The following is a 21,313-nucleotide window of genomic DNA, read 5'->3' on the forward strand; positions in this document are numbered from 1 at the left end:
ATTTATTTATTAATATACAAGACAGATGGAGGACTCGGAATGACAAGGTCCATAACAACTCTTTGGGTAGCTTGATATATTATATTGACTCTATCTTTTGTTGCTACGCAGATTATGGTTCCTGTTTGTTCAAGTCCCTTCAAGATGATGGTAGTTCTGCTTAGTCGCCCCCGCCGGAGGATTGAGTCAAAATTAACTGCGACGTCAGAGTCGGTGGTGATTCCATGTGTGCTGTGGCGATTGCGAGGGATCATACGGAGTCAATTTTGTGGGTGGCGACAAACAAGCTTCACTTTGCTGACTCTCTCATCGGGGAAGCGGCAGCTTGTTTGTTAGCTCTGGAGACGACGACCTCAATGCATCATCCTTTTGTTGTGGTGGAGAGTGATTCTGAGAGTGTTATCAGGAACCTAAAAGGTGTTGAATCCTTAAGGGGATTGAGAACTATACAAGACAATCCAAACTTCTCTCTACTTTTATGACTTGTTGTAATTTTTCTTTTATTTCTAGAAATTTTAATTTTACAGCTCATAATATGGCTAAATGGGCGGTTGCCAACAATATTAACGGCATGAAAGAGGTATCTACTATCCCAAATTCTATCTTTTGTAATGACCATGAGGTCTATAATATATAAACAATTTTATTAAAAAAAAATTTATATATATATATTTATATATATACGAGACAGATGCCCTCTAAGCCCAAAGAAGACAAAAAAAAAGGTGAAAAACCTATCCCTTTACAAACAAACAAAAAAAAAATCACACCCAATCAAATTGTGAAGAGATATTTTAAAAAGCACTAGTGTCTAAGAAGTATAGATTGGAGCAATTTATTATATTATTTTGTATAATAATTTGATTTAATAACAATTATCAGAAGAAAGCACCACTCACAAAGCATTATGAGTCAAATTAATAGTAGATCAGGTTAGTGTTTTTTTTTTTGGGAGTAGATAAGGTTAGTTAAATTAATATAGCATGGAATATTTATTTATAACCACATCCGGACAACTCATGTAGACCTATATCGCCAAAGCCACAGCCACAACCACCCATAGCCATATTAGAACTGGCTGACTAACAACATAACCGCGTTAATAAAAAAAAAAATACTAACAACATAAAAACATATTTGTATTGTTTTCTATTTTTTATTTTAAAAAATTACTTTTAGAAATAAGAATAAAAAATAATTTTTGAACTTTTTAAAAACAAATCATGTTTGGTTAGTATTTTTTAAAAATAATATTGACTAAAAGTGAATTAGTTTTTAAAACTGAAAATAACATTTGGTTGTTTTCAAAATTCTTGTTTTTTTGTAATTTTATTTTCTGAAAATTGTTTTCAAAAAACAATACCAAACAAGCCAAATTATTTTCAAAAAATAATTTTTTGTTTTTAAAAACAAAAAATAATTTTTTAATTATGATGTCAAACATGCACTAAGTGACTCAGTCACTATCTACATTATCATTTTATTATTATTCACTTTAATGGATTGCATTGTATGTATGTTTTAATAAGAGCATTGTTATCGGACATCAGTAGTACTCAACACTTTTTGGGCTCATTTGAAATATCATATTAAATTGTATTTTATGGAATATTTTTATGTAAAATTATACGTGGTATTATCCTTTATACACACATAAATATATAATATTTTAGTATAAATTAAAGTTTAACATAGTATTATATAAAAATATAATATATATAATTTAATTCAATACAATACAATAGACGTTCCAAAGGAGCCCTTCATAAATAAAACTCTATGATTAGTTAGCGATATTGTTTATTTTATTAAGTTATAAGAGATCCGATACTTAATTGCACCAATAGCACACCAAATAAAGTGCTAGATACATTTTAACAATTCTCTTTTAATAATCTAACAATTGCTATGCTAAGATAGAAGAGAGTTCAAAAGTACTTTCAGCTCTGAATTACACAAATCAGCAGAATACAATTCAATAATTCGTAAAAGGAAATACATGGAATACAGTAATAATACAAAGAAATATTACAGGAATTTTGAACCAAAAGAAAAGCGAATCTGATTAGGCATCGGGAAGATCAGGGTCCCATAGCAAAAGAGAAAACAATAACAGATTGGGAAGTAGAATAGGAATGAAAGGGTTGATATTGGTGAGAAGAGGTTTCCTTCTGAGTCTTTTCCCGAAATATTGTCTTCTCTGTTCTTCACCCCACTGAGCTTCTTCAACTCCTTTGGCCAGAATCAATGGCGGTGGCTGAAGGAATGGGCATTTGGACCTCCAAGAAGTCTCAGGGACACCAATTCTGGAAACCCTTTTCAGGAACAGGGATATACCCCATTTCAAATCAAGAGATGGGAAAGTTTTTGAATATTTGGTACAAAGGACTGGTGGGTAGTCCCAGTTTAGGTAGCATGGTATTTGGGTGGAGATGAAAAACTGTGAGTGAAGAGATGGTGAATTTGTGGGGCTTGTTAGGACATGAGTTAGGGCATGAATTCTCTCTTCCCATGTTATCTCTTCGTCCATTTCTCTCTCTCGCCAAAGATGGAGGTGAGAGGTTAAGACAAGAGAAGTTGGATAATAGCTTAAAAAAAACAAGAGATTATTTAAGATTCTTTGAATTAAATCCCTTAATTTGTAAAAACTTATGCAGGCCTCCTTTTGATGATAGTGAGATTGATTTAGTGTTAGACATATGGATAATACTCTCCAATTTTTTTAATCAGATTTGCCCAGATAATGTTTTGGGGTATATTTAGACTTTTATTTTTATTTTAGCTACGCTACTCTTTTGAGCCTTTGAAATGTATGATTTCCATTTGACATTAAATCCCCAAACAAATGGACAAGTCTTGTCTAATTTTTCCAACTTATTTTTTTCCACACTACAAGAAAATATTAAATGGTTAAGGATGGACCATAACCAATTACTTTCAAGTTTCACCGACCCTAATCAATAACTCTTAAATTGTTATTACTACCACTTGCTTCTGACATCAATTGAAAGATTTAAATTTCAGTAAATGATTGGTTTAGTTAGGATCATTCTATCCACCCCAAATCAGAATTAGGAACATTAAAAGCAGAGCGACCAATGTCAATACCAGTTAGGTAACACGTCCACTGTTTCATTACCTGCTTAATATATTATCTACAGTCTACTAACAACAGCTGAGATTAGTGAAGTGGTTAAGCTGCCATAATGGTATCAAAGCTCAAAAGTCAAGACAAAAGGGGCAAACAAAACTAATACATGCACGATATATTTAGCTAGCTTCTACTCTATTACATGTAAAATTTTAACTAGTGAAGATTCTAGTAGATTCATATATTGTAAAAGAAGTACACTAAGTCAAACTTGAATAAGTAAAACCTATAACAGTGGTTGAGATCCTTATTTTCAACCAGTAAGCATCCAATTACATCAGCCAGTATCCCTATTTAAACCTTTTCAAATAATCCAAGCTAGCGCAGCTGTGACGAGAGTAGTACCCAAGCACTAAATATTGGGAAAGTAATTAGAGCAGAAGCCTGGAAATTTGCAGATAAGAATGTGTTACCAACTAAAAAATGAAATTGTTAATGTAACCAAAGTTCAATAAACAAAACAGGGAACCACTTCCACTTGATGACATACCATGAAAAACACTAATTCCCAGTTGGCAAGAGCCGCTGTAAATTTGTTCTTCTCCATTTCGCGTTTGATGAAGCGTTGTAACTGCAGTAAAAAGAAAGAATTAGATAATCTAATTACATCATATCATAAAATTGAAAATTGGATTAAAGCAAGAAAAATAAAACTATCTTTTCATGATGAAAAAGTGGCATAGTTGTTACTGCAAATTGACTTCAGAATCGACACAAAACTGTTGGATAAACATTTTTGCTTTCAAAAAAGATCAATTACATGCTTAAGAATCAGAGATTTTGAAAGTACAGACCTCATGGTGATATTCTTTAGCCACTGCAAAGACTCTTTTAGACTGAAGTATATACGGGTCCAGTATTTCTAACCCATTTTCAAGATGACCGCCCAATACTTTGTTTATGAACTACAAACCACATACAACTTGATTAAAATTAAAGATTTAACATCTAGTTGTCAAGAATGCGCATTTTGCATAATTCCAGGATAACTTAATCTAAATTAAAGAAAACCATTGTTATGAAATGTTCACTTACCTTTAAGAATGAGCATCTAGAGTAAATTAAGCTCCTCCTAGCTTTCAAAGTCCGCCTCTGTTCAATGCAATTGAATATAGAGAGCTTAAAAAAAGAAGAAAAAAAAAAACATTCCTGAAACAGCATAGTATAGACTATGAAGTTCCAGGAAAATTTATCATAACGTGGTAACAAATGGCGAAATCATTTGAGTGAGATATATACTTCAGCAATATGAAGAGCCTGCTCAAGTTGCTGAATTTGAATCCATTGTTCTGTAACAATGTCAGCCATCTGAAAGCAAAAACAAAAGAAGTGAACGACAAATTTCATAGTCATGACCGTTTCTTAACAGTTAACAGGAAATAACAAAAAAAATCAAATTGAGCAACAACCTTCTCAGCTTTAGAGGCAACCTTTTTCAATTTTTCCTCAGCCTCATATGCTTTAGACTTTAAAACATGAATATCAAAGTTGTTGTTTCTTGAAGAAGCCCAGAGTTGTGACACCTAAGTACCCCCAAAGCCTACTTCTCAAATCAGCTATGCTTATTGATATAAATTGAATTGGAAAACCAACATCAAATAAAAATTAATTTAATAACAGCAATTGAAAAGTGATAAACCTCTTCTTCCAATGCCTTAATCCTTTCTTCCAGTGCATTAATCCTTTCATTGCTCTGAAATCAGAATCACATATATGGGTCATACCATACCGCACAAACCAGTTCTGTTTAAACATTCATATGCACTCACCTATACATATACATATATGTTCATATATAAGGTGTATTACCTTAAAATTTGAGACAGTAGACTGCAGAAGCTGGATCTTATGAGACAGTTGCTCCACAAGTTTTTCCTGTTCTTCAATGTGAAATCCTCTTTCATTCAGAATGCGTATTATTTCCTCATGTCTTGACTCTACATTAAGATTTAAGCTATCAATCATTTGATTCATTTCGTAAGTTATAAAAAATGAAATTGAGATTGTTTTTTTTTTTTACGAATTTTGCAGTAGCGTTAAAGCTCATTTCTCATTTTCCATTGAAGCTGAAAATCGAGCAATATGAAAGCAAGGAAATGGAAATAGAAGTAAGACCTAAGTGAGCCATGTTGAGCTTAATCTGCTGCAAATCTCGGAAGCTGTCGTTCTCTGAAATCGTAGTCGTTTCGGAGAGAGCGAAGAGGGGAGAAGGAAAGGCAGGAAAGAGAAAGAAGAAGAGTAATTGAAGGGTCGCCATTTCTTGAGATTGGGAGCTGTTCTGCTTCCCAATCTCTGGTTTTTCACAGACCCCTATCGGATCGAGATCTCTTTCCCCGGCAGCTACTTTGGCTGCAACGACGGCGTTTCCGTTTTTTTTTTCCTTACGGTAACGTGTTTTAAATATGTCGTTCGAGTCGTTTTACAACCGACGGAGAACACTCAAAACGACATTAAGTAGTAAGGAAATGTAAAAAAAACGACGCGACAATTTATACCGAAAACACAAAAAACACTGCGTCCCATATCAACAAGTGTTCATCACCACACCTCATGGCACATGCGGTTTGAAATTTTTGACGGCGCGCTTAAAGTTTATATTTTCGTCAAATTATATTAGTGTAGTTTTTAGTTTTAAATTTAACATATCTTTTTTATCGTGATTAGCATTTTTTTTTTATCGTGATTCGCATTTTTTTTTTTCATGTTTATTCTTTTTTCTTTTCTTATTTATTTTTTTACGAGGTCAAGTTCTTTAGAAAATGGAGACCGCTCACTTTGTGCCGGTGAGAGGAGGATGCACCATTAGGCACTTAAAAAGTTTTTTTTTTTTTTTTGATAAACTATTGTCAGATTTCCTTTTTGTTTTTCTTTTATTTATTGAAAGTTAAAAAAGTAAAAGTAATATAAAATAATATTAATTAAATTATTTTATTTTTATAAAAAATAATTAGATTAGTTATTTAAAAAAGAATGAGAGATATAACTTGTGAATATACTCACTTATTTTTTTTTTTTTAAAAAAATACTTTACTTTTATTATTTTTTTTATTTTTTTTCAATAATATTTACAAATTAAATCTAACATTAAAATATTGTCAAATACAAACAAATTGTATTAATTTCATAAAAAAATGTTAGATCGAATTAATTTTTATTTTTATTTTTACTCATATAAATACTTATGAATATTTTTAAGGTAATGTACAACTTATTTATGTTATTATTTTATGTATTTTTTTTTCAATATTTATTTTGAGCTTTGACTTAATTTTTAGTGTCTAATTAATTTTCATATAAAAGTTTGATTATTATCTAATTTTTTGTTAGTTGTTATTTAGTTGTTCAACGAAAAAAAAATATGTAAGCTTAATTTTTCAGAGTACATATATACTTTTGAGTTAGTATATAAGTATTTTGTAATTGTTTTAAAGTTTTTATATTATTATTATTATTATTATTATTATTATTATTATTATTATTATTATTATTATTATTATATTTGTGAGATATTAGTGTGTTGTTTTGCAATTTTTATTTTTGTTGTCACAACATGATGATGTATATTAAGTCGGGTTGTTATACAGTTATTTGTGTGTTGTTATTAGTTGTGCAAATAGTAGAAAAATTAAAATATTTAGTTTTTTTTTCATAAGTACATGTATTATGATTGTTTTTGTGTTGTGTTTATATTTTTTTAAGGTTGTCACCAACATATTTTGTTGTCTAATTAATTTATATATTTAATTAGTGTTGTTTTCTAGTTGTATTTTTGTTGTATATTTAATTAATTTTTCTCGCTAAATTGCAGTTTACCAACAAAATAACTACATAATTCAAACGATAGATACAAGTACATTATTAATATGCAACAACACACATACAACTATATTATCAAGTTAAAAAGCTCTACTCACTATTAAAAATTAAGTATGACAGAAGCCTCATGCTTTACATGCAATCAAAAACTAATGTTTTGTAACATTGTTTGTTGCTTTTATAGTTGTTGTAAAGTTGTAATTACGTTGTTTGATTTCATTACTTTTTTAAACATGTTGTTTTCATGTTGTTTATATGTTGAACTTTAGTAGTTAAAATTTGTAGAATTTCAAATTTTATATACTCTTGTTTTCATGTTTTAATATAGATGTTAAATACATGTTAACAATTATATCAAAGAATTACTAAAGTTTATGTATCAAGTATTAGTTTAATTGTAATAGTTAATGTTTGTTTATATTTTTTGCCTTCAATATATATTTATATATATATATATATATATTGAAAAAATACAATAGTTATGTAATAGTTAAAATTTAAGAAATTTTTGAATTTTAACAACTAAAATTCAATGTAAAAATAACACGAAAGTAACATATTTTTAAAATAAATAAAAGCATACAACGTGTTTACAACTCTACAACAACTACTAAATAACTTTTTTTATTTGATATTAATTTTCAACTGCCTGTAAAATATGAGGGTTATGACATCCTCAATTTTCAATGGTGGTTAATGTTTTTTTTTCTTTATAATTTAAATTAAGATTTCTATAAAAAAAAATAATTATCTAATTTTGTTAATAAATTTTAATAATTATTTAAGTTATATTTAATAAATAAATTAAATTTAGATATTTAAAACTATTTTATTATTTTTTAAAAAAATAATAATTAATTGATTGATTTAACGGTGTTAATTTTAACCGTTAATTTTAATGGAAAAATAAAAATAAACCGTTAAACCAACAATTTTCATGATATAGCCACATTTAATATAAAAAGAGATATGTTTGTGATTGTTTTCTACTTGAGTGCATTTTTTCTATTAATCAATTTAAGTTTTCTTAAAATATTATTTTTGGTGTAATTTGTATACTTTTTTTTTAGTTTATGTGTTTCATAATTTTTTCTATTTATTGCAAAGAATTTCTAATTTTTTTTATATGTTCATTTAGTTGCTTTTTTAACGGTGTTGTTGTGTTATTTATAAATTTTAATTATGTTAAAGCAATATGTTAATGTTTAATATTTTTTTTTTTTTTTGAAGTTTGGTTGTTGTCAAGTCGTTTTTGTGTTGCTATTTAGTTGTTTTTGCATATCTATTGTATTGAGAAAAAGCAGTCCAACACGCTCAAGCTCACTTCGTCAAAACTTCCACGTGGCAGCGACAGAGTCACTGTCGCATTTCTAACGTTACAGTTATGCGTGCGCCAGCCAATGACTTTGCCCCCACTTGCGTGTGAGTCTCACTCGCCTATATTTTCCACATGTGTATCTTACTCTCTCGTTTTGCACATGGGATTCACATCTCTACCGTATTTTTGTAATAAAAAATTTTATAAATAATGTTTTTTAAATTAGTAGAAAGTATAAATGTTTAGTTTTGATTGGAATAAGATAAATGTTTAGTTTTGATTGGAATAAGATAAATGTTTATTTTAGATTATTTTATCCTAAAATAATAATAAAAAAATCCCTATAAATAATGACATGGGTAATCTAAAATTTCTCAAAAATTATTTATATATTTTTATATTAAATTTTCAAAAAAAGACAAAAAGACAAAAAAATGTTTTTCAGCTAAACTTGATTCTGTTATGCATTTAATATCTCATTTAAAAAAATGAAGTTATGATTTCAAATATAATACAGTAGTACCATTATAAATTTAATATCTCATTTCAAACAAAAGAAGAAAAAAAACAAAACAAAGTTACATGATTTTCATTTCAAAAAATGCTTGATTTTTTTGTTTCTGCTCAAAATTTAATTCATACAATTTAATATATTAAAAAATTGATATATTCACAATAATTTTGTATTTAATTTAAATGAAAAATAATTTATTTATTTTTCTTTCAAACGATTATTTATTTATTTTAATTGTATATTTTTAAAAAGCAACGTTCATTCATTCATAATATATTAGACCTCGTGGTCATTACAGCAAATGTTCTTAGGAATAATAGTAGTGTCAATACAACCATATAAATTATGGATAAAAGCCCAGTTGGCCTGGGCCATAAAGTTACAAGATCTAGCCGAAAAATAAAATAAGCAAGAAGCAAAGAAAGAAGTGAATCTTTTACAAAATAAGCGAATCTTTTAATTGTATATGATTATGCTCGAAGGTTGCTTTCAGAATCAAGATATGTTCAGTTAGCTCAAGTATAGTGATGACCACAAATGTGATACGATAATAACAACTTTGATGTAGTGACGATTAGAATTAAGATGTGATGATAACATCGATTTTAAATGACAACAATTTTGAAATCATATAATGAATTTTCTATAGATTTAATATATTTTTTAAATCTCTATTTTATGGGAGAATTGTTCAATCTCAATTATTTTTTACTGTAATATTTAAAGATAGCTCTTCGTTAATTTGCTTTCTCTTTTAAATAAGAAATCATATGATAAAATTTTCTACAACATTAATTTATTTATTTTTTTATAAAAAATTTAGTAGAATAATTACTCATAATATTAAAAAATTTATATTAAAATTTGATATATTTTTATAATTTAATTATCAATAAATAAAATATAAACTCACATGAAGCTCGATTTGTTTCTTAGTTTATATGAAGTAAAAAGATGAAATGAAATGAAAAATGGAACAAATAAATAGAGAAAAATAAAAGCAGAAAAAAGATTAGAATGCAATGAAAATAAAAAGTAAAAAAAATGGAAAAAAAAAAAGTATATGAAAAGTAAAATGAGAAAACAAAAATATAAAATTATGGGGAAAAAAAGAGTGAAAAAATAAAGAATAAAATAAAAAAAAATGGAAGGAAAAAAATATTTGAAAAACAATAGCTCCAAAGAAATAAAAATCTCTGTTGATTGTTCAAAAAGAAAAAAATCACAAAAAATAACTTCCATATTTTTGTTAAAACCCCTTGATGAAATAAGAGGCTTAAAAGTTTGAAAACAGTAACGTGATTTTGTAAAGAACACCGTTAATTTAAAGAAAATGGCCTCCTATTTGGCTACATAATTTCAGTTGTTGATGTAAACTTTCTTGGACATCGACAATAGACGATATATATGGTTTGGAGCCTTTATTCTCAAGCAGCACTAATGAAAGTAATTTTCTTTCAGCAGTTCATCTGGGAAAATTACAAGACTGTCACAGTGGACCGTGGTATACACATTGTACGGTAATTACTAATTCCCTTATTAAAAGTAGCTGAATTTACTGATACATAAAAACTAGTTATGTTATTTATGGTGATCAGAAAGGGCACCTGCATGCTTCTATCCCCCATGTCTTTTCAGCATACTCCTGGATTGTTCTGTCGCTGCTAAATCTTCCCGATCCAGCAGCGCTAAGGATGCTCATCTCGGTCCACTTATCTTGATCCACAAATGCTTTATCGGCAGCAGCCTGTGCCCATATACTCTTCAGTCAGTTTCCGTACACAATGTTTTGGTATATAGAAAATAAATTCCCCCCCAAAAAAAAAACAAGAATTACCTGTGCCTCTAGATAGCTTCCAAAATCAGAACCAAGGAGATAGAAGTCCTTATCAGCCTCGACAGTATCACATAGTGACTCAAAATAGTCTTGAAAGCCAAAATAACCATCTCGAATCATCCTACATTTAGAACGTACAACAATATGTCAAAATAGTCTTGCATCAAAATGTTAATACGGGACACTATCATTGTTACATTTAAATTATTATTTGGCCTTCCAAAAACAGCCAGGACAATTTTTCCTTTGAACAAATTTTATCGTCAGCTCGACTATTTGACAAAGATGTGGCAAGCATTTGTTGGGATATTCATGATCAGGTAATAATAAACTGGCAGAAAAAAATTAGGAAAAGAAAAATAGAAACTACCTTACAACCCGTGCAAATTGCAGATTCACTTTCATGTTAGGTCCCCTCTCACGCAGAGTGGGAACTTCATCCAGCTTTGCGCCAAACAAAAACTAGAAAAAGAAATAGAAAACTGTACTCAGAAATCTGCCCTCACACAACCAATAATGGGTGAACCATAGACAGAAAACGCAATCACACTGTATACAAAAATAAGCAGACATCATGCTTAGCACTAACACCAACCATCTTGTAAAAACTATTAAATATTTATGAATAAATTTTTCTCCGCTCAACCCATGATACCATACTTTTGATTATAAAAAGGGAATTCAAAATAACAACATTAGTACCAGATTTTCTGACCCAATTTCTTCAATAATTTCAACTGTTGAACCATCAGCTGTAGCTAAAAGTAGACATCCATTCATAAGAAATTTCATGCTACCAGTTCCTGAGGCCTCATGCCCTGCAGTGCTGCATAGAAACGGTCATGCTCACACAAAGTACATAGGCTCTTAGATAAAATAAAGAAAATTGCTAAAGAGCACCAATGGTGCTCAACAATACCATGAGATGTCATATCACTATTTGTGCAAGTTAACATCAGATCCCACATATTTTAATTACATAACTATTATAGAAAATAGTTAACCAATTGTAAAGTGTCACCTCATGGTAATATTGGTCATTAGTAGTACCAAAAAGCAATGCTCTACTCCCTAATTCCTTAGAAGCCCCTTCACTAATCATTAGTGAAACTTCAACCCACGACCAAAGAAACCATTTCCACTACAGGATAACCTGTGACCCGGCCTAAAGGCTTTGGATGGTTTCCTGAATATAGAATTAGCATTTTCTAGAATATAGGTTTTTCAAGCACCACTCATGATTGAAGCATTTAGCATTCTGGGGAAATTTAACTCAACATTTGGGAAAACTGAAAGAGCATTTTTCTATTCCAGGTGGAAGTGGGAGCTAATGTTTAAAATGGGCCGGGTTACTCTTCTGAGTTTGTTGGTTTTACCACAAAAGTGACTCTTTACTTGAGGAAAAATTAGAAGGAAAATAAAACCAACCAATAAAATAACTATCAATTTCAAATTATTAAAAAGATATTGTACAATAAACACTAGGATCCAGCATATCTACTTTCAAAATAACACACCTCAAGTGCTGTGAAAGGTCAGCCCCTGGTATCACCAACTCAGCAACAGATACATTGTAATCAGGTATAAAAACCTGAAATTATAAATAAACTTTTAGCAACAAAAAGAATGACAGCATAGTAGCACGGCTCTTCTGCTAGTGCAATTGAAGTATACTACATCCAAGCAAGAGTGAAGAAGCTAAGCTATAGCTTAGTTATCCTGTAATAAACCTCCCATAAGGTTCACTTAGAGGAGGAACAAGAGGAACAACTAAGCAAGTTGTTTTACTTAGCTGAGCTGTATTAGTAGGTTGCTATGTTTCTGTTAGGAGTTTTATTCTGTTAAGAGCAGCAGTTAGTTTAGGAGTCTAAATAAGTGGATTTGAGTTGAGATTTAGACTTTGGAGAATTAGCCATCTCAAATTAGCTACTGTTCTATTCTTTGTATGATTAGACTCTAATAGGGGGTTAGGGTTTAAGATATAAAGAGAGAGTTTTCTGGTTTGTGTGCAGGTTTCTTGGCTGAGTTCTATCACCCTGACATCATACTATGAAACTAAGAGTTTCACATGTGAAACTTGTGAGATTTGGCACATCATTCACCCCATGGGCATGTCTGCCCTAGGAATACTTATAATCAAAAGAGAAAAGGATAAGAAAGAAGTTTCTCTTTACCAGCTTTAGGAGATCTCCAATATCACTATTATTGTTTATTTTGTCTGCAACAACGTGACAAAGTTTGATAATCTTTTTTGCTATCTCATATCCTGGAGCAGCTTTCCCTCCAATTATGCAGACACGAGGAACAACCTTCCTCCTGTCACTCTCATTCATATTCTGGAAAGGGAAGAGCCAACTATCAGCTACTTACTCAAAAATACTTACAACATTAAAAGGAAAGAGGAAAAAGAAAAAAGAAAAAAGAAAAAGAAAAAAAAAAGTGAGAGAAGAGAATACATTAGTATAGAAATCCAATTAAATGCACCAGTTAAACTTGTCATAATTGTTTATATATGTGATCATTACTGACAAAACATTTAATTTTGCAAATCTCAAATGGTATTAGAATAATGCATTCCCTATTAGCATGTAGTGAAAGAAGGAAAAAGAAAGAGATCCAAACTACTGCGGACTACTCATTTTGGTAGCTGCAGAAAAATGTGACCACTTCAATAACACTTAATAATGATAAGACGAAAGAGGCATGAAAAGTTGCAGGAAATAAGTATGCATGAGTTGACGCAGTAACAGGATCTTGTACTTAGTATATTGTGCCAAGGTCAAATTAAGTCACCTTGATACAATCATATCTATGGATAATGCCAAGAATATTAAGCAGCTGTCGTTTGTATTCATGTATTCTCTTGATCTGTACATCAAACATTGCGTCTAAACTCACCTGCATTTAAAATGACATGCCACAAATCTCAAGATATCTGAGCATCTTTTATGATAGTATATTAATAGCCGAAAAAATTAAATGAAGATATCATTTTGTCCGGACCTTCAAACCACTCAGCACTTCAATGTATTCTGCAAGCCTCATTTTATTAACCCTCCTAACCTACAATGTGAACAGAACATGTTAACACATTACTTTTTCATCAATGCTCGTGATATTGGCTAGAAAGTACCATCTTCCATTCTTGCTGTAGAACTGCATCTGTAGCATATTCTCGAAGGCCAGTCAGAAGGTCAACATTGCGAATCCAAGCTTCCGTTCCAAGCCATTTTGTGATAAGGTCACAAAGACTGGGATTGCTTACTACAATCCATCGTCGCTGACCAAAAACAAAGCAGGTCAATACAAGCAATCAATTTTTCCTGTGTAATTTCAATGAGATGCTTTCAACCAATATGCAAAATGAAGGTGCAATGCACCATTTCTACCTGGGTTACACCATTTGTCTTGTACTGAAATTTCTCAGGCCACAGCTCATAGAAGTCCTTTTGAGAAACAGAGGAGTCAGGTGATTCCATTCATTGTTCTAAAATAATTAATTTGAACGATAAACTGACAATGATAGTAAATTACAGTACCTTGAACACCTTGGTCTTTAATAACTCAAAATGTACTTTTGAAACACCATTTACAGTATGTGAACAAACAATTGATAGGTTTGCTGACCGAATGCTCTGTCAAATTAAATGGTAATCGATTTTAATGAACAATAGATGTAAAAATTAAAGGTATATTAAGAAATAACAGTTAAGCAATCAGATTACAATCTACAAAAGAGTGAGACACTCTCCATTGGAGCACATTTACCCTCTTCTAATATGGTATCTCTTTTTTAGAAAATTCAACAAAATCATGATACTGTATTTTCCTGACAAGAGAAAAGCAGACAAATGGAGCTGGAATTTCTTTTTTTTTATATATATATAAAATGAACATAAACAAGATATGATGCAGATTTTACAACTTATTAATAATATTATAATTCTCTCTATCAATCTATCTCACGCACACATCAATACAAAAAGTTCATAAAAATGAACAAAAATGCACCATAATAAATGTATGAGCTCATGTTGTATGTGCAAATACCTTCACAGCACCGTCTTCTACAATTGACATACGAGACAGTCGACTGTAATCTAAACCTACCTTCTTCTTCAAGTCTTCCATAAATTTGAAATTAATGTCATATATAATCTGCAATAAATAAATAAATAAGCTTTTGGAGCATCTATATGAAAATGTATTATTTACGACCCGTTCGTTTTAAAATGTTATAAAGCATCTCCAACCTCTAGTTAACTTTCCACAATTTCAGTAAAAAGAAAAAAAAAAATCTGCCACAAATCAAATTTTGATTCAAGAAAAGTATAATGCAAAAGTTTATTCAAAATCACAATTGAGTCATCCTAAATAATTGCAAGAAGTGGTCAAGTTTTATAAAAATGAGAAGAGATATTCCAAATATCGCACTTCCAAATGGCGAGGAAGTAGACTGCCCAATAAATCAACGGGGATTTTTTCAAGTCCTTCTGCCAATACTGTGTGTGTTGTGAATGAGAAGATTTTGCAAACAATGCCCCATGCTCTATCCCAATCCAAATTCTCTTCATCAATGAGAACTCTCATGATTTCAGCTATGGCAAGTGATGGATGAGTATCATTCAACTGTAGTGCAACCTGAATAAGATGGGGAAACATAAACTTACAAGCATAACAAACAAGACAAATTCATAGTACCATAATAATGGAAGAAAATCCTTCTAAATCCCAAATCCAAAATCTAAAAGGTAAATGGATATTGTGATCAGTAAACAGTACATTTTAAGAAATATCCAGCTGGGCACAAATAAATGTGTACAACAATAACAGGAAAAAGAAAACCATCAGAAGGAGCAGAGAAAAAGAAGCTGCATAACATTCCATGGTTGTCGAGTTCATATGGTTACAGAAAAAAAAATACACTAATTATATAGAAATTAGAACCTTCTGCGGAAACTCATCAAAGTTGTCGTGAGCATCTTTGAATCTTCGAATGATGTCCTGTGTGGATGCTGAGACAAAGAAATATTGTTGCTTCAATCTAAGTTCCTTTCCCTGAACATTTGAAAAATTCAGGATAAAAGTGAACAATAAGTAAAAAATAAATAAAAAAACATCTATTTCTAAAGAAGAACAAGAGGTAGATGAATAAACCTGATGAGAGCGGTCATCAGGATACAAGACGCTACTTATTGTTTCTGCTTTCTGTCGATCGACAACAGCATTTATGTAATCTCCAGTATTATAAGACTCCTGCATTAAATATATGTAGAATAGATCCTTTAATTCAAGGGAAAAATTAAAGATTCTTTAATACAGGGAAAATAAAAATCCTTTAAAACCTCAAATAGAAATGGAAAAACAAGGAACTACTACTCTAGTTTTGGCCCTGAAGGAAAAACAACTAAGCAAAACAAAACAAAAATAAATATATATTTATTTACATGAGCCACATCTATTACACTTATTCTAGTAAACTATATTCGCCTACTAACCCTTACAAAAAAAAAAATAAAAAAATTCGCCTACTAACAAAAAAAGGTTAAGAAAGTCTAAAGTAATAGTAAATATACATCAATAAATGGATTTAAATATATATATGTCATTCTATATAAGAGGAATTCTAGTTTCATGCTTCAGTTGCATATTATTGAACTTTCATTGAGTTCTTACCATATCATAATGATCACTTGGTTTAGCAGCCCAAAGGCGTAGCGTAATCGTGTTCCTAGTTCCATAGCCAGGAATAGGATTGTCATAAGCTACAGCTTCAACCTAAGAGAAACATAAACCACTGGGATCATTTAATAAATATATTTGTGATTATTAAATGATGTTCTCTATAACAAAGACGAATAAAAACCAAAGGATTAATATGTGAAAGAGTTTATAAGCTTACGGTTTCTGCAGGGATCCAAACCCGACTTTTTCTTCCGTCCACAAGTTCCTCTTCGACAGTTCCATAGAACTATTCAAAACAGATAAATAAAATTAGCAAAAAGAGCTTAAATAGTGATTAATATTAACTATTGATAGAGAGTAGTTATTGCAAACCTTCACTGGATATGTTACATGAACTCGCTCTATCTCCCATGGATTTCCAAAATTTAACCAGTAGTCAGGTTGTTCATGTTGGAAACCATCCAGAATTAGCTGGCGAAATAAACCATATTGGTAGCGAAGTCCATAACTATAGACAGATAAGATTCAACAAATTCTTTGATATTGTTATGAAAAAGAAATGGTGATAAGAGAGGATCTAATTTATTTTTGAAAATTAATTCCGCTTGTCAAAGTTAGGGAAAAAAGAAATAGCACTAAAATATATTTTTACTAACCAATCAGAATTGCTCCCAGGGTTTATACCATTTCAGTATCACCAGCTTAGTACCCTATTATTTAGTTAACTTTTAATACCACGTGAATGATAAATCAATTCAAACAAAAAAAAAAACCGTATAAATTAACATACATTTATATGTTTTATCGAAAAATAAAATACAATGTATTGAAGTTCTCTCTTTTAAAGGAAGCTATTTAACACACCAACAGATAAAAGGAGGGGCAAGAAAATAAGAGCCAGAGCTGGTATTTTATTTTAATTTTCCTATTCAGTAACCTGATGAAATAGAAAAGCAACACATAAGTCATACCCCCATGCAGGATAGTCCAAAGTTGCTAGAGAATCCAATTGGCAAGCTGAAAGACGAGCAAGTCCACCATTTCCAAGGGCAGCATCTCCCTCCTTGTATAATGCAGAAATAACACATGAATATGAAATCAAAATCACCATGGACCTTAAAGCAAAATAGATCAAAATACAATAGAACTTGATCTTATCTAGTGAAGATAAATGAAGTGCTTACAACAAAATTTCCAACCTAAGCTACTGCAGGTATCTTAAGTTTTAATAGTTAGCATAATGTGTATGTTGAATGTCCTTAATTGTCATACATCCATACATTTGTTTTTTCATTAATTAGCTTGTGATGAATGATTCCAATGGCACATATTATTTTATAAAAGATGGCCCAGATATTCTTGAAGCACGATGGCAAGTGCACATACAGAAGATTGACCACACAACTTTTCACAGTAGAGATAAAGAAACAAGTGAAAAACCAGTTATCAAACAAACCTGCTCTGCAAGGACTTCTAATTCAAAGCCAAGTTCGTTCAGAGCCTCAGCATATTCATCCCGGATACCAAGGTTAATAACACTATTTGACAAGGACCTACCTGAGATTTCAAATAGCAGTAGATGTTTTGGCAGGAAATCCATCAAAAACAAAGATAGTTTTTTATACACAAGTTCAATCCACTATTAATAATGATCTCTAGAACACCGAGATAATACAGGTTGGGAGAAAGAAGTCATGTGCAAGATGAAAATCATCTATCCACTTTCCACTATAAGATGACAATTTTGAAGATATGTGTTGAACAATGTCAGCATTACAGTTTATAAACATTGCATGCCTTACAACTTTCAAGCAAGTAATATATATTACATGATGTTTCACTGTATTTGAGATTATAAAGGAAAATATAAGCATCAAAATTGATCTGCCTCAGTTGAAAGGATGTAATACAGACCACCCTGAAGAAAATCAATGACTCTTTTTAATAATTGTCACCAAAATGACTATCCTGTAGTTAAAAGTCACGCGGGTATGTAACTTCCATGAAATTAGCAGAAAATTCATATGAAGAAAAATAAATAATCCATATTACAATAAATTAAACGAAAATGGACATAAAAACAATGTTGAGAGATTTATGACTTAAACCAGGAGGCCACTACCTTCACCAAAAAGTACATATATAGAAGAAGAGAAAAAACACATAAATACCCATAAGATACTCGAGTGAGAGGAAGTATACGCGCTTAGGATCCTCCCTCTTGAAGTGGAGTTGAGTATCATGCCAACGCTCGATTAACCGATCTCTCACACTATGCGACAAACCCTGAAAGCATCACACATTTAAGTAAATTAATGATGATGGCATAACCCTTACAAATTAACAAGATTCGTCTTATCTTCATCCAAAACCTTCCTCTGCAATCTACAAATTTAAAGTCCAGCTGAACATATCTCATTCCAGTACCCCTCAACACCATGGAAACCAATCAATTTATGACCAACATGTCGAAACAATAAGTCTTTCCCGCCAAAATCGAAGAGAACACAATTTCACATTTCCCGCGCAAATAACAAATTGTGCAGCATAGGAACTGCAAGAAGTGTGTTTGTTCTTTTCTTTTCCCTTTTTTTTTCGGTAACATATTAATCTGAAAAGCTTATAGAAGAAAGCAATGGCCGCGACCGGGATACCTGATATGCTTCAAAATCGTCGAAACTAAAGCGGGACCTAGCGACAGTGTACTCAACGTGATTAAGAATATCCTTCTGAAGACTCATAGGATCGTTCTTCTGAAACCCATCCATCAAAGCAAACATCCTCTCCGCCTTGGCTTTCCGCTCCCCGGACACCAACCCTGACGCTGGCCTCCTCACAGTCACACCCCTCGTCGCTGAACCCACCACATCGCCGTCGCCACCATCGCCGATTGCATCCATCAGAGCATTCCTTATCTTCTCCAAGCTCTCTTCGTCGACAATCTTATTTCCGTGCGAGTCGGTAACGAAAAACTTCTTAATGAAGAATTCGCCCTCAAATTCAATGCTGGCCTTATCGATGGACAGGCCAAGGACTTTGAAGACCCTGGTGATAACCTGGAGTAGTCCGATCTGGTTACGCGCACGGATGACGAAGAGAGTTGACTCTTCGGAATCAGCATTCTCAACGGCTATCGTCTCCGCCGACTTAGTGGAAGCCGGTTCGCTGGTGGAGGCTCGCACAGGCTTGGCTCCACGAGAAGCAGCGGCGGCGTTGTAAAAAATGGAGGGTAGTGAAAATGGCTTGTTCGGTAGCCTTGAAACTGGAGGGAGTGAGAACTTGGATTGATGAGTAATGGTGAATAAAGGTAGTGATATGGCCGTCATTGCAGAATGCAAAGCAATTTCAACGGGGAATTGATATGAATCAGAGAAACTTCGAGAGTGTGGGTATGGAGATTAGGAACTAGGTATAGGTAAGCCCATGGAAGTGGGAAGAAGAAGAAAGTTTGACCATGCGATCGTTGGAGAGAATCGAGCTGAAGTTTTTGGAAGGGTGGGATTTTCGAAACATCGAAGCCATTGATGAACTGAGCAATTATTCCAAGTGAACGACCTCATTTAAGTCTATGGTGGGGGGTCTGTTTTACTAGAAGGCCACGGGATATATATGAGTATGAGTACTGCGAGTAGTGGGCATCCCAATCCCATGATACAATCTAATAGTAATTGAATTTAAAAAAGGGTTTTTTTATACAGCAAATATGGGTTTTCAAAAATTTATTAGGTTGCGTTTGGTAACACTTTTGTATTTTAATTTTAAAAACAGAAAAATGAAAGTAGATTTTTTGTTTTTAAAAAATAAAAATGTGTTCTATAATTATTTTTGTTTTTAAATTTTAAAAACAGAAAATAAAAGTGTGTTCTGTAACCACTTTTGTTTTATAATTTTAAAAACAGAAATCAAAAGTATATTCTGTAACCATTTTTATTTTTCAATTTTAAAAACAAAAAACATAAATTTTGATTTTTTTTTTCTTATTTTAAATAAAAAATTATGAATATCATTTATTTTTATTTTTAAACAAATATATAAAAATTATAAAAGAAATCAAATAAAAAATACTCATTAACATCTTAAAAAAATTCAAGTAATTTAAAATCACGAAACACATTATCTATAACACAAAACCGACAAATTCATAATAAAATATGAACTAATAATTATTTAATCTTGAAGAAAACTATTAAAAAAGTTCTAATTGTTAATAATTTTCACTCATTATCTTCATCGTCGATTTGCTCTCCATATATGATCAGCAATTTCATCACGGACATTAGCCATTTCACGAAGTTGATCTCTTGAAATGCTAAACTCAACACTATCATTCAAAGTTTCGTGGGTGCTTTGTATAGTAGCATCTTGTACTTCAAGAATGTCTTCATCTCCATCAAAATATACGTCTTTTTCTATATTTGTCCTTATAAAATTAAGTCTGTGGTGGGGGGTCTGTTTACAATCTTCTTTCATCTGTGTATGACCTAGCAACATGATAGGACCCATCCAAAGTGTGCCTGTGTGAGCCTATGTGTTTAATTTCATAATAGATGCATATAGGTTGTTGTTGCTAAATAAAATATCATAGTTCTTGATAGATTTTATTTAGGCCCATTTAGTTTTTGGGCCTATTCAATTAATAACAGTTGTTCATTTTAAGGTTAAATTTCTCTCTTTTGGGCCTTGTGTGAGAGTTGGGAGCCATAGTAGTGGGTACGACATACTGAACCCAGCACCCCCTCACATGAACCACCCCAATTGTGAAGGCCCATTTGCCTGATTTGAATAACTGTACTAGGTTAATTAAATTAGTTTAACCTAATAAAATTGATTAGCAACATAATTAATTTCATTTATTTTGAAATTAATTTAAGAAAACCATAGTTTAAAGAATTTTATATTCTAAGCTAAACTATATGTATTTTCTTGTATTTAATTAAATATAGAATTATAACCATCTAGATTCTTTCTGAAGCTTAATTTAAATTTTTCATT

General features: G+C 31.3%; 3 protein-coding genes across 3 annotated transcripts; all 3 read right to left on the reverse strand.

Annotated features, from left to right (window-relative positions):
• Positions 1–1,927: 1,927 nt before the first annotated feature.
• LOC115696990 (uncharacterized) lies at positions 1,928–2,924 on the reverse strand. Its single transcript, XM_030623886.2, has one exon. It carries the CDS (start codon positions 2,528–2,530, stop codon positions 2,066–2,068), a length of 465 nt encoding a protein of 154 aa, XP_030479746.1. The 5' UTR covers positions 2,531–2,924; the 3' UTR covers positions 1,928–2,065.
• A 311-nt stretch (positions 2,925–3,235) lies between these two features.
• LOC115696219 (uncharacterized) lies at positions 3,236–5,824 on the reverse strand. The gene is made up of 9 exons (XM_030623121.2): positions 5,267–5,824; positions 4,961–5,088; positions 4,791–4,844; positions 4,561–4,674; positions 4,391–4,459; positions 4,187–4,243; positions 3,946–4,056; positions 3,642–3,722; positions 3,236–3,535 (listed from the first exon to the last, which is right to left on the reverse strand). The coding sequence occupies exons 1-9, from the start codon at positions 5,406–5,408 to the stop codon at positions 3,470–3,472; spliced, it is 822 nt and encodes a 273-aa protein (XP_030478981.1). The 5' UTR covers positions 5,409–5,824; the 3' UTR covers positions 3,236–3,469.
• A 4,370-nt stretch (positions 5,825–10,194) lies between these two features.
• Positions 10,195–19,971, reverse strand: LOC115696998 (uncharacterized). The gene is made up of 22 exons (XM_030623897.2): positions 18,976–19,971; positions 18,493–18,607; positions 17,778–17,878; positions 17,293–17,384; positions 16,694–16,829; positions 16,539–16,607; positions 16,313–16,414; positions 15,794–15,892; positions 15,584–15,694; positions 15,071–15,277; positions 14,687–14,794; positions 14,176–14,271; positions 14,026–14,082; positions 13,770–13,916; positions 13,640–13,699; positions 13,430–13,534; positions 12,811–12,972; positions 12,154–12,227; positions 11,339–11,462; positions 11,007–11,098; positions 10,637–10,757; positions 10,195–10,546 (listed from the first exon to the last, which is right to left on the reverse strand). The coding sequence occupies exons 1-22, from the start codon at positions 19,645–19,647 to the stop codon at positions 10,394–10,396; spliced, it is 3,003 nt and encodes a 1,000-aa protein (XP_030479757.1). The 5' UTR covers positions 19,648–19,971; the 3' UTR covers positions 10,195–10,393.
• Between the last annotated feature and the right edge of the window lie 1,342 nt (positions 19,972–21,313).

The sequence above is a fragment of the Cannabis sativa genome, chromosome 7, assembly GCF_029168945.1.
Source record: "Cannabis sativa cultivar Pink pepper isolate KNU-18-1 chromosome 7, ASM2916894v1, whole genome shotgun sequence".
Lineage (NCBI taxonomy): Eukaryota > Viridiplantae > Streptophyta > Magnoliopsida > Rosales > Cannabaceae > Cannabis > Cannabis sativa.